Source organism: Columba livia, chromosome 26, assembly GCF_036013475.1.
Source record: "Columba livia isolate bColLiv1 breed racing homer chromosome 26, bColLiv1.pat.W.v2, whole genome shotgun sequence".
NCBI lineage: Eukaryota > Metazoa > Chordata > Aves > Columbiformes > Columbidae > Columba > Columba livia.
The window spans coordinates 1,515,974-1,529,859 of NC_088627.1; the positions used below are offsets into that span (position 1 = coordinate 1,515,974).

The window sequence follows — 13,886 nt, forward strand, 5'->3', positions numbered from 1 at the left end:
AGCTCCCAACAGCCCTCGCCGTTCTTCTCTGGCTTGGGGTTGGGTTTTTTTCTTCATTTTTTAGGGGTTTTGATTTTTTTTTCGCCCCTCCTTCCCAGCAAATCAAAGGTGATTGCTCCATGTCTTGGCTTGGGCTCCTTATCACCTGCATCTTCAAAAGCACCCGGGCCCGTGGTACCCACCACACCATGGCAAAGCCATGTTGTCCCCTGGTCACCCAGGAATGGGGACACTGCCACCAGCCCATGCAGTGGCACAAGCCAGCCCAAGGCTTGTTCAAGGGTCCTTCCCTGCGCTGCCCTTGCATGCCCAATGCACATCTCACTGCAACACGCAGGCACGAGCACGCGTGGGAGCGCACGTGGTGAGCCCCGTGCACATGTGTTGCGTGTGCACATGTGTCGCGTGTGCCCGCACTACACCCCGAATGCACGAGCACAAGCGTGTGAGGGAACACGTGCAAACCCAGATGTGCATGCACAGGCGGCGGCCGTCCTGCAGTATCGCTGTCCGTGGGCCCCGTGCTCTGGCCGGGCCCGTGGGCAGGCGCAGGCAGCGGTTTGCCCACAGCGGGTACCCCACTGGCAGAGCCACCCCCTCGCATGCCACTGTCACCAGCACCCAGGGCTGTTTGGGAAACCTTCCTGCAGGCCCCAGGGACAAAATGCCACCAACCCTGGTCCCTGCGCCCCAATGGGCACCAGACCCCAGGAGCATCCCCACTGCCAAGTCCCCTGCACAGCCCAACGGGTGCTGGGGAGGGGAGGAATGAGCCCCACACCAAAAAAAAGTAGGCACCAACCATGCAGACCCCTATATCACCCCATACTGCTGCTACCCCCTCTAGGGCAGCCCCCCGCTGCTGCCCCCCACATCACAGTCCTGTGGGGTCAGACACCCCATGGCTGAAACCAGTGACAGCTCAGGATGCTCCAACGTCCTGGAGGAATGGCACCAGCCCCGTATGGGGGTCCCTGTGCCCCCCTCCCAGCACTGGCTGCCTCCTCCTCCTCACAGTAGCGGGTGAAAGCGAGCATTGTGCCGGGGCTTTCAGTTCTCCTGGCTGGCGCCTGGCCAAGGCACCACATAATAATGAACAGATGCTGTCCAAAATGAGCTTCAGCGGCAGACAGGCGAGCCGCTCCGCGTGTCCTTCCGTAACCCAAAGTGCCTTTCACCTCCGCACTCATCAGGCACCTTCAGCGGGAGAGAGGAGCCGATGGGAAGCGTTGGGCTAATTAAAAGTACCGCGATAGGGGAGCAGTGAGCCCACTGCCCAGGGGTGTGGGATGGCAGGGGGGATGGTGGCTGCATCACCGTAGGCAGGGACAGGGTGCAGTGGGGTGACAAACAGGAGACCCCACACTCAGCTCCACAGCATCCCCATGGGGGACCCAAGGGCACGGTGACACCACGGCTTGGGGTGGACCCTGGGGATGGAGCGAGGGGTCTGACTTATGACTGTGCCTGGACCCTGCTGTGGCAGTGGGGATGGGAGGGTCATCCCCTCCCTGGGTGCTCCTCTGCAAGGACATGGTGGTGAAAAAGGCCAGGGGACATCCCAGTGCCAGCAGCATCCTAGTGAGGATCCCACTGGGATGGGAAGCCACAGAGCTCCAGCTCTTTCCCGCATCCCACCTGGCCTGACCCACGGGGGAAACAGCATCCCTGCAAAATATTTCTGAGGCTTTTTAAGCACAAAGCCAAACACCAGAAAATTCGTTTCCCAGCCCAGGATGCTGGTCCCCCCATCACAGCACTGGGCAAACAGGGATAGATGTGCATAGGGACCGGGGCACGGGGATTGATGGAGACAACGGCGGGCTGCGAGCGCCCTTCTAGTCCACAGGATCTTAACTGCAGTTTATATTCCAGTGGTTATTAAAAATAAAGGGGGGGTGTGGGGAGGAAAGCTAAGAGCAGAGCAAGCTGTTCATTTGGAGCCTTTCCCCTGGGTTTAATAAAGCCCCACTCACTGCTGTAGTATCATTTTTATGCTATCATAAAGCTGGACCATTTAGCAGGTTTGTGTTACTTCAGCAGTTAGCGCCGCATGAAAAGCGATTCCACAAGAAGGGGGGGGGAAAAAAATTAGAAGGAAGATGAAAAACTCTAAAAGGAGAGAGAAAAATGAGGCAGGAAGGAGAGGAGCCCGGGGGATTCCTCAGAGCCAGCAGCTCATCACCGCAGCTCACAGGGGAGCGAGAGGTTCCCCGTCCCTGCGTGGAGCTGGGAACAGGCGAGGAGTCCCCTGCTCCACACTGGGATGCTGAAGGGTCGGGTACCACAGCCCAGCATCCCCGGGGATCCAGCCTGTGCTGTGGGGAAGGGTCAGAAGTTCCCTCGCATCCAGGGGACACCAGGGACGTTGCACCTGTGGGCACAGGAGAGCCGCGGTGGATATCCAGGGGTGTCTGGGGATGGAGCAGGCAGGTTTCCCTGAGGTAATGGAACCAGCCAAGCTCTCCTGGCCCCAGGCAGCTCTCTGGGGAGCACCAGGCTCTCCGTGCTGCTGGAAAAATCTCCATATAAGGGGAAGATGGGGATACGTGAGCAGAGCCAAACTGCCCCAATGGGAGCCCTGAGTGGGCAGCACCACACTCAGCCCAATGCCCTGGGGCTGTACCCCCCCGGCTGGCTGGCAAGCACACTGCTAATCCCAGCGCAAACGGAACTGAGCCTGCTGCGCTTCCCTAGAGTCACGTCACCCCAGAGCCACGTCACGCCATCCTCCCCAACTCCCTCCTTCACCACTGTGCCAACCGCCGTGGCACCACCCGCTCCCTCGCTGGCACCCGGGCTGCCCTCTGCACGGGGAGTGTCATCCCCGTTAGTCCCAGGTGCTGGTTTCGAGCCTCTCCAGCCACACTGGGCAACATCCCAGACCCAAGAGGGGAAGGGCAGGCGTTCAGTGGCATCAGTGACAGAGCACGCAGAGCCAGCGGGATGCTCTTGCTGCACCCAGTGCGGTTGTGCTCCAGGACACAGCTCTGTCCCCAAGGCCACAGCTCGGGGGTCCCCATGCCCCGCGGGGAGGCAACACACCCCAGTGCACCCCAAACCCTTGGGCAGCAAGGGGCACTCAGACCACGCTCCCACCCAAACACCCTTTCCAGCCCTTTTTCTCCCTAATTCATTTCCATCCTGCCCTGCAAGGGTAAGGTGGCACTTGGTGAGGGGGGTTTCTCCGCGTGACAGCCCCAAGTGTTCCCAGCTCTCCGGGTCCAGCGGGACCGTGCAGTCCCGCTCCCCCACTCTGGGAGCAGCCATTGCGCCACCGACCCAGCAACATAAAAGAGGAGGAGGCGAAGGGGAGGGCTGGGAAATTAAGGTTTTCAGCACTGTCAGAGTCACATCAAACAGGCATCCACCAGCTGATTGCTTGATTGTTATATTTTGGATGTCAAACCAGAGCAAGCAGAAACCTTTAAAATGCATCAGTGCCGCTGCCTTTTTGACGGAGGGTGTTGGTTTCCCATTAACAAGTGGAAAGTGTGAGCTGGAGCAGAAAACTTCAAGCGCTTTGGAATTGATAAAATAACAACTCCCTAATTAAGCAGAACTGTCAGTCAAGAGGCGCCTGCTGCCCTGCATCGGGAAGCAGCAGGTCCGGGTGCACAAGCCCAATGTGCTGGCCCAGCCTGCTGCAGTACGGGGGGTGCACATCCCGGGGAGCAGCGGCCAGCGCATCCCCCGCTCCCCATTAAACAGCGCTGGGTCCTGGTCCCGATGCTGAGCACGGCCACAGTGTTTCAACACTGTGCCTCAGTTTACCTCGCCCTAAAACCATGTAATACAACCCACAGATGGTGGGGAAGGAGAGGCCTGACGCCATAATGCGCCCCGTGCCGGTATACTTCCCTCTGAGAGATAAATAAGCAGCCTGGGATGTGTCGAACACGCTGGACACCACGGCCAGGTGCGGGTGCAGCACCCCCACAGCCGGTTGGATGTGGGAAGGGGTCCTGCTGGAAAAGTCCCCGCAGTGCTGGAGCAAGGTGGGGGGGTTGGACAAGTCCTGCCAGACCACCAGCAGCGCGGCCATCGCACCGTGGGGATGTCGTGGTCCCGGACCTCCACCGTCCCGCTCTCCTTGGCACAGGGAGGCTGCAAAGGAGCTAATTAAAGGAGCAGCCCATTACCCGAGACTCCCCTCTGACACTGCTGTGCTGGGTAATGAAACACTTTAAATCCGCCATGCTTTTCCCAGGCCTGGGGCAGGAGGGACGTGGCATCTCCAGGGGCTCTTTAATAAGCCACCAGCAGCTCGTTACCACAAAATTGACTGCCCAGTGCTCTGGGTGCTCCCTCGGCACAGGGAGTGCCAGCCTGCCCCAGGGAGGGATGTGGGGAGCTACCAGGGGGTCCGGGGCAGGGAACAGCCAGGAGGGACATGGGGCTGTGGGGAAGGTGCTTAATCCCTGACACACTGGTGTCTGACGAGGCAGCCAAGCAAAGGGGGTCCCCGCACACCCCTTCACGTCCCAGCTGGGGAATGGGCACCTGCAGCATCAGGACAGGCCCCAGGGTGCCCTGCCCGATGCGGTGAGAGAGCAAGAGCAGCAGTGCAGCCCGGGTAGCGGAGCCCAGGGAAGATCGGCAGAGCCACGGCGGAGCTGCCTGGAGCCAGGGACAGCCCAGGGAGGTGGAGAGCATCCCATCCCAGGGTGCATCCCAGAGAGCCCACCTAAGCCAGCAGCTCCTGCAAACGCCCCTTCGTGCCCAACAGCAGATGGACCCCAAGCCCGACGTCCTCCCTTGCACATCACAGCATCCGGGGAGGCAGCCCCCTCAAGAAAACCACCAAACCCCGCACAGAGTGACGGGGCTCCACTGGTAGCACCCCAGGAAGTGCAGGTATGGGGACACAGACCACACACCATTTCTACACCCCAAGAGACACTAGGAAGCGCATGGTGGCAAGGGACAGGGTTGAACAACCCGCATTGCTCCCACACGCTCTCTGGTGGAGGCCTCACCAGGAGGTGTTGGCCCAACCGTGGCTCTGGGACACATCAGGGACCCCTGGGGTGACAGATGACACTGAGAAAGGCCACTCCTGCTTTCCCAGGAGGACGCCCTCGAGAGTCACCTCTGCCAGGACTGATGCAGGCAGACAACGCTGCCACCACAGCCTGTCCTCACCCAGGGGCCAAAAGCCGGTGCTGGCGTAGGCGGGACGTGAAGCCTGTGCCACCTTGCACACCCGCACAGACACACCCGCGTGTTGCCACTGTCCCCTGTGCACGCCCTGACATGCCCAGAGAGGACACAGGTCACTCCTCCATCCCACACAAGCTGCAGGTAGATCCAACCCCAGCACCGTCTGTGACAAGGACGGCTGCTGGTCCCACTGTCCTCAGCTGGGATCCTTCCACCCGGGGAGGTCTTTGCTCCATGGCTTTCACTCATGTGCCAGCGCCATGAGGCACAAGCATCCTCCTTCCCCGCTCATGCCCGGCCACAGCTGGGCACACAGACTGCACACAGCTCCGTCCCCCTCACTGCCCTTCAGGGATACTGAGCTGGGGATCCCCCAGCATCCCACACACCCCCAAAACACGCACTGTCTGGGAATCCCTTCGCTTCTCATCCCAGCCCTCCCAGCCACCGTTCTGGAGCACTGACAAACCTCCCCAACATCTTCCCAGACCCCACCAGTGCATGTCCCCCACTGTCCCCAATGGGTGCAAGCCTTGGGGAAACCCTTCTCCCCCAGCGCACACCCAAGGCCACACAGGTCTCACCCCAGGTGGAGGTTTGATCAGCCCCCATGCAAACGCCACCTCTGCAGCCCCTGACACCTTCCCCAGTGCGTCTCCGCACCAGGGGGACACCAGCTGTCCCCTGCCCACCCCATCGCAAGCGGGACAAGGCGGAGAGGACGCCCAGCCTCCACGCAACACCAGCACCCACAACCACAGGTGCCACAGACAAAGTCCAGCCTCCCTGCCCCAAAAAAGCCCTGTTTGCAACCAAGAAGACCAGGTCTGGCCACCTCCGATGGAGCCAGGACACATTGGAGCCAGGGCACATGGTGCCAGGGGCACAGGCTATGTTAGAGCCCCCGAAGCCTCATTACACACTAATCACACTGGAGGTGACAGGGCTTAGGGGAGGGCTTAAGAGAAACCATCTCCTTTTTACTGACACCATCTGGACACGGGCGATCTCTTCCCCCTCCCAGTGCGGAGCTGGGTGAGCATCAGCCAGAGGGGCAGGGGCTGCTGTGACCCCCCAGGACCCGGCATCCTCCATGCTGGGATGGTTGGTGCGATGCATCCCCAGCTCACACCGAGCAAGAAGGGAATTACTGCCCGCACCAGGGATTTCTAACAAGCCCACGGTGCCAGGCGGGAGCAGAGCTGGGGAACCGCAGAGCCGTGGGGGCCGTGTGCTGCCTGCATGGCCCCCAGGAGGGAGACGTGGCCCCGGGGAAGGCAAGGGCTGGGCCAGAGGAGACGCGCTGGATTAAAAGTGCATCTTTTTATCCAGAATTGGGTAAAAGCCAGCCCGGGGACACCTGTTTGGGGACAGCTCTCCCTCCAGCTGTCCTCCCGGGTGTGCCAGCGGCACTTGGGGACCTGACACTGCTGGGGTACCCGCAGGCAGGGACAGGCGGAGCCGTGGCAGCGTAGTTGCTGTTCCCTGTACCCTAGTGCTCACACACCACGACCACCCACCCCGCCGCAACCCCCCTCTCCTTGACCTCCCCAGGGAGGACAGCGGCACCGCGCTCCAGCTCTGCCGTGCCACCCAGCCCGAGGCCAGCTGGGGACAAGACCACCCCCAGTTCCAACACACAGCACCGCGACGCACCGGCTCTCCCTAAAACTTGACCAAGCCGTTATCCCCCCAACCGTGAGGAACACAGGAATTCCCCCAGGGCCCAGCCAGGGGGAAGCATCCCATCATCACTGCACCTTTGGGAGCAGGGGGGAAAGTTGCATTGGGGTTCGGGTCGGAGGGGGTCGGGTACCTTCCAGCCAGCGGAGCTGTTGCTGTCTCCTTTATCCTTAAAGTAGGGGACGTATCGCACCATCCAGTCGTAGATCTGCGAGAGGGTGAGGCGCTTCTCTGGCGAGCTCTCGATGGCTTTGGTGATGAGGTCGGCGTAGGAGAGGTTGCCCCAGGCGTTCCTCCGGGAGGTCTTGGCCTTGCGGAGCTGCCCGACGTCCGCGCCGGGGGGCGGCAGGGAGGCGGCGGCGGCCGCTCTGCGCTCCGCCGGGGCCGCCGCGTTCTCGGCTCCGTCCCCGCCACCGGCCGCCAGCGCCGGGGGTCCCCCCGCCGCGCCCCCATCCTCCTCCTCCGCCGCGAAGTCGGGGTGGGGGAGAGGCCAAGTGCAGGACCGGGGCCGGCTCTGCGGCTCGAAATCCGGGTCGATCTCCACCTGATGCGCCTGGAGCTTTTCTTCCATGGTCCCCTTCCCGCCGCTCCCCTCCCCACCAACAACCTCCTCCCCGGAGTTACGGTCGGTTTCCACCGAAAAAAGAAAAAAAAAAAGGAAAAAAAGCAAAACAACAACCAAAAAAACAAACCCCGGGAGGGAAAGGAGTGCGAAGAAGGGCTCCAAGCTCGGATGGAGGGGGTGAAGGGAAGGAGGAGCCGCTCCGTGCGCCCGGGTCCTGGGGTGCAGCCCGAAGTCCGGCGGAGCTCTAGGAGGCGGCTCTGCCCGGCTCCGCGCCGGGAAACCGGAGGCTAACGGGAGAGACGAGCCGGTGGGGATGCTGCATATTCATCGGTGGCCTCTCCGGCCCGGGCCGGACGCGGGGGGTTTTTGGTTTGGGTTCTTTTTTCTTTCTTTTTTTCTTTTTTTTTTTTTTTACCAGCCGCAGAGCTCCGAAGTCGTTCCCGGCACAATAGGCAGCGGAGCGGCTGCGGGCGGGCAGGGCGCGGGGGCTGCCGCATCCATCGGCGGAGGCTGCACCGGGCTGGCGGCGCGGTCAGGCAGCAACAGATGAACCGGAGCGACCGGCGGCGGGCGGCATCCTCGACCGGGAACCGGCGTACTCCGGAGCCGGGCGGCGGGGCACCTGGGCGGGGAGAAGCGGGATGGAGTTGGGAGGGGGGGGGCGGGAGCCTTTGGCACGGCGGGCGCTCAGCCTCCCCCCGGGGCGGCTCGGGGCCGCGGCGGGCGGCCCGGCGCTAAGTCCGGCGGCGCAGCGGAGCCATGCTGGCGGGCGGCACGCACCTGACAGCGCCGGGCGAGGGCGGCGGCGGGGCGGGCGGCGGGCGGCTCCCCGCCCCTACGCCCCCCCGCTCCGTTTCAGCGGCCGCGCACCTGCCCGCCGACGCCGCCGCCGCCGCGCTGCCGCCACGGCGCGGGCAGGCCACATGCTGGGGCGGCCGCCGCTCGTTCGTTCGTTCGCTCGCTCGTTCGTTCGTTCGTCCGCTCCCTCCTTCCCTCCCTCCGCCGTGCCCGTCCCCGAATGCGGGCGCCGCCGTGACACAGGGGGAGGGCCCGGAGGGGCGGGGGGAGGGCGGGAGAGGGGAGTGCCCCAGCGCCGCGCGGGGCAGCGGCGGGGCGGGACGGAGCGGAGCGGCCCGGCACCGCGCTCCCGACTCCGCGCTGCGGCCCCCGGGCCGCGAACCCCCGGCGGCGGCGGCGGCCCCACGTGCGCCCCGGGCGCCCCCCATTGTTGCCCCGAGCCGCCGCCGCCGCCTCATTGGCGGGAGGTGCCCGACGGACACGCCCCCCGCGCCCGCCTATTGGCTTGGCGCCGGCGGGACGCTCCGCGAAGGGGAGGGGAAGGGAGGGAAGGGGGAAATGGACCCTCCCGCCTGGTGACGTCAGGGGTGCCGGCTGCATCCGCGCGTCACCCCGGGCAACGCCGGACGGACACGCCCCTTTACTACAGACCACGCCTCCTTGCCCACCTCGGCCACGCCCTCTTCGGGAGACCCTCGCAAGCTGGCTCCGCCCCCTGCCCGGAGGAGACGCCCACTCCGAGAAAGCCCCGCCCTGATCCCGAGGCCCCGCCCACGCCGCGGGGGCTGCGCCCACGGGCAGCTCGGGGGTCTGCCTGGCCCTGCCCTCTGCTCGCAGCTCCGGCCCCCACCCGGCGTCCCGGCCCCACACACGCTGGGGGTGCCACCCTACAGGCACCCTCTGCACCCTGGTGGTGACACGACCTCCCCTCACACCCACGGGGGTGCAAACGTCTCTGTATGCACAGACACATGTGTCACCCTGCGCCCACTGGGGACACACCTGCCCCTGCACCCACAGGGGACAAGGGTGGCAGGAGCAGCTGTGTCCCCTACCCACCACGTACCCAGGCTGTCTCCCCTTCAGCCCCTCCAGTGACCAGCCCCTGTCTGCCCCACGCTGCCCACTCTGACTGTCCTCATGGCAGACTCATTCCACCACGCCTCCCTGTCCCTGGGGATGCTGTTACCGAGCACTCTGGCTCGCTCTGGGGCTTTGTCACCCTTGCTGCCACCCGTTGTGCCCGTAGCAGTGTCTCTAATGCCACAGTCACATGCGATACTGATCCTGCAGCCCCATTCATTGTCCAAGAGGACAGGCTAAGGTTACCCAAGCAACTATGAGCTGACAGTTCCAGCCTCGAAGTGCTTGCCCTGACAGCTCTAATAATATAATAAAGTATAATATAATCTAATAAATATAATATAATACCATAAATATAATACAATATACAGGAGGGACTTGACACGCGCTCTGTCTCACACAGCCTGCGAGCGGTAGCACTGGCTGCAGATGCCCTGGCCATCCCTGGAGGCACATCCTGGCTGGCTGGGGGCTGAGGTCCTGCGTGAATGGGGACCTGCTGACCAAGCTCCACATCTACTTGTTCCGCTGGGCTGGGCCGATGTGCCTGGGGTGCCAGATGTGCCCTGGCCAGCCTGGCTGTGGCCACACAGGGTGTGAGATGCAGGAGTAGCCCTGGGAACAGACCTGAGTGCCAAGACACCCTGACCCTCCAGACCCCAGGGTGGAACCAGCCTCCACCTCTCCCTGTGCTGCCTCCTCCCTGGAGCATTTCTGCTGGGATCTATCCCACATTCTCTTTTACACCCATGGTCTCTTCCCCATCCCTGAGGGCCTGCAAGGCAGGATTATTCTCTTCTCTCACTGCAGCCTTTTTGCCCACTTGGAACTCAGCAGCATTTCTTCCCTCAGTCTTGTCTTTATTAGTAAAGCCCTCCCACATTTCTCACCTGCTCTTCCAGCCTTGTTGTTCCAGCCCAGGCTCAGCTCCCCTGTGCTAAACCGAGCAGGGAGGTCCCAGCCTGCACAACCCTCCCTGTGCTGCTCCCATGGGTTTCTCCTGCACCATTCCTCCTCCTCCTCTGCTGCAGTGAGTGCATCTCCTCACCATCACCCTGAGCCACCTCGCCCCTTGTGTGGCAGCACTCAGACCTCCCTGCCCACGCTGCCAGGTCTCCACAGTGCTTTATCAATACCTAATTCTGCAGAAATGTGCTGGTCTTGCTCACCTGGTGCCTCAGTTTCCCCACCTGTAGAACAGTATTTACCCTTGCAGACAAGGGTGGCTGCTCATGGTGAAGGTAGGTGTTGGATGACTTCATGGCTCCTTGCACCTAAAAGCAACCAAAGCTGCCCGATACTCCCATCCCTGGCTTACCCAGGGTCCCATCCCAGCTCCGCTTGCTTGGCCTGAGGGTGCAGAGCAGCATGTTTCTGGGTGCATGTGGCCCCAGCCAAAGCACCTACAGGTGTGGGGCACACAGAGGTGTGTGTTCAGCCCTCTACCAGCAGCATGGGGCTGGCTTCCAGCATCACCTTCCTGAGCACCTGGTTAATTATCACTTAACTGCCTGGCAGCAGGCAGGAGCATCTCTGTTAACCAGCTGCAGGCTGCCACCACTGTCCCCGTTAAGCAGCAGGCCCTGCTGTTCATCCATCACTTTATGGTAAGAGGCAGCAGAGCCGGGTTTACTGAGCTGCCTCCCCTCTTCCCAACACCCCGGGGTGTCCCCTGGTCCCTGTTGCTGGTTGTGGGATGAGGACGAGAAGGAGAAGGGCTGCTGCTCCAGGCATCTCCTCACTGACTGGATCCTGGGCAGGTTGGTGCAGCCCAAGCCCCTGCTCCACCATCTCCTCTGCAGCTCTGGGCACAGCCAGGCCTTGATTGTCCTTGCCTGGTGCTGGTGTCTCCTCCTGTTCCACCAGCCCAGCAAAACCTCCATCATTCTTCCACCTGATACCCACGACATCCCCCTCTGCCCTCTTCCTCCCCAGATTTACACCCGAGGGATGTTTTGAAGCCCACATCTCCTTCCCCATCCCTTCTGGGGGATGCTCCAGGGTCCAGAGCTGAGCCCCAGGGGTGGGGATGGAGCTGTGGGAGCTGAGGAGAGACCACGCTGGGCATTGCCCCGCTGGAAGGCAGATGGTGATATGTGCCCACGCAAAAAAACACCAGCAGGCTCCAAGGACTGCATTTGTGACCAATTTGTCTCGCTGCCAAGGGAAAAAAAACAGCTTTCAGCATCGCAATGCAGGTTACCCACTGCGAGGGAGCTCCCCTGGCACTGCGGCCTGGCCGGAGGAGCAGCAGCCAGGGATGGGGAGATGCTCCTGGGTGCCCATCCCACCCCACAGCCCATCACTGTCCCCTTGGGCCACCCCACCACCCCCCGATCCCAACGGGGATCAGCAGACAGGTTTTCCCACGGGGTGCAGGGAGCCGGGGGGGGACAAGCACCAAGCAAATCCCAGCAGCGCACAAGGCGGCTGTTCCGCATTGAGAGGCGAAGCCTCGTGTGCGGCACATCCTGTGAAATGAAAATTCACCCAAAATGCAAATTCGGGCCTTTGAAACGCCGCGTGTGACGATCCGGCGTCGTCTCCTCGCATAGCGCCTGGGTGCTGCGGTGCAAAAGGAGCTCAAGCGGAGCGTATTAAAAAATACTTTCACGGAACATAAAGTGGAAGTTAAGCGAATGAAATGATAAAGTCAAAATGAAATATTCTTCCTTTCCCGAAATGAGCTTGGTGTTTTGACATGATCGGAATAAACATTTTGACACTGCTGAAACAAGAAAGTCAAAGTGATTCTGCGAGGCTTCTTCCTGGAGAAAATGGCAGCAAAATCGACAAGTTCCCGGGGAAAGATCTGGTTTCAATAAACCCCTGTTTTCTGATGGAAAACCATTCCAGGCAATGTTTTCTTCCAGCACAGAGCAGTTTTTCGGGAGAGAGCTGGGTCACCCGCTTGCCAGGTGCACAAGTCATGTCCTGGGGAGGGAAATCTGTCTCCATCCTGCTGGGAAAGGGATGGGGAGGGGCAGACAAACCCCCATGCACCTCAGAGCTGGACTCTCCGGTGTCTCATAAGGGCTGATGCTGAACCCTTAGTCTGGGAAAGGGGCACAGGCCATCCAACGGCAGCAGGGTTTGTCCCCTCCTTCATGGCCATGTTCGTGCTAATGATCACATCAAACCAAGTGCATCATAACGGGACTAAATTTTCATGCTTTTATTTGGGAAAATTCAAGAATGTTTTGGGGTTTTTTTATCAGTTTGAAAGCAAAATCGTTGCATTTTGAAAGGCTGGAATTTTGCTGAAAATCCAAGAAGCCACTTCAGGAATAGTTTCGTGTAGATCGATAGCTTCATTTTTTATATGATATGAGTTGAGTGGAAAATTTCTGACCAACCACTGGTGTACACTGTCAGTATTACATTTTGCTCCAGAGAAGTGCTTAGGGAAAAATCTGCTCTTTAATAATAGTAATGCTTAATAACAGTTTTCAATGCTAATTCCATGTGATTAAATATACTTTTGCTCAATAGAAATCAGTGTATGTCACGCAACAAGTTCATGAACCCTCTAATCTCACCTCCTGGCACAGCTGCTGTGACCAAGCACAAAGGTAGTAAAACCTCTCCAGCCCAAGACACTGTTCCCTGCCTCCACACCAACAGTTTGTGTTGGGTCCTCTGGGCTCAGCATCACCCTGACAGCCCACAGGCTCTTGTCACAGTGTCCCCAGGCAGAGTCCCCCATCATTTAAGCAAGGACGGTTTTGGAAGCAAGCGGACACCCCAGCTCCAGCACCTCCCCAGACACGGCACCGGGGGGGTCCCCAATGTCCCTGTTGGGCTTCACCCTGCACAACATCCTCCATGCCGGGGGCTCGGTTGCCCCTGAACCTGCAGTATCAATTCCTCAGATGAAGATCAGTCACAGCTTCTTCAACAGCTCCAGCCTCTATTTGCATTTAGAAGTGAAAACATTCCTCTTGGAGGTTGCATGCTAATGCAGCATTCAGGAATCCCTGCATGATCGCTTCCTCGTTAGTCTCATCTGCCTGAGTGAACCGAAAACTGTTAAACACATTGAGTGTGTCAGACCAGATATTATCAGAAATAAGACTACCTTTCACTGGCACCCACAGCTTGCAGACACACAGCAAGGAGTTATTTAAATCTTTTCCAGCTGTCTCCCATGTTTCCAGAGAGGCTCAGCTCTGACAGGTCTTTTAACCCTTCTGCTAGGTGATGTTATTTGGTTTGCTCTCTCCTCTCCTGGGATTCAGGACTCATGCTGGCCTTGCCCCGTGTTCCCATGGTCCCTGCAGGCTCCTCTCCACCATTACCAGAGATGTCTCCCACCACCCTCCGCCTTGCTCGCACGCCCAGAGGCTGCCCTGCCTGGAAACGGCACCGGCAGCCACAACCACCCACATGCAGCCCCTTCCCTCCAGTTTGGGATCCCCCAAACTCAGTTCTGTGCTTCACATTTCAATTGCAAACCTCAAAGCCTCTCGGTCACTGGCCCACGGCTGCATCGTCCCTCCCCAGCCCGGCTTGGCACGGTCCCCACCGCCTCCTCCTCGGAGCGGGGCTGCGTGGCTGCCTTCCCAGAGCACATACTGAATCTGCTGCTTCGCGA

The 13,886-nt window shown here is 60.5% G+C and overlaps 1 protein-coding gene across 2 annotated transcripts in view; it reads right to left on the bottom strand.

The window, feature by feature from the left end:
- The window catches only part of FOXO6 (forkhead box O6), a 34,545-nt gene extending 25,925 nt beyond the window's left edge, over positions 1–8,620 (bottom strand). The window contains exons 1-2 of one of the 2 annotated variants that reach the window (XM_065041398.1): positions 8,282–8,620; positions 6,980–8,033 (exon numbers count right to left, since the gene is read on the bottom strand). In XM_065041398.1, the coding sequence (XP_064897470.1) occupies positions 6,980–7,417 (438 nt within the window). In that variant the 5' untranslated portion in view covers positions 7,418–8,033; positions 8,282–8,620. Of the gene's footprint in view, positions 1–6,979; positions 8,034–8,191 lie in introns of both variants that reach the window. The other variant, XM_065041397.1, reaches the window with a different exon arrangement.
- Between the last annotated feature and the right edge of the window lie 5,266 nt (positions 8,621–13,886).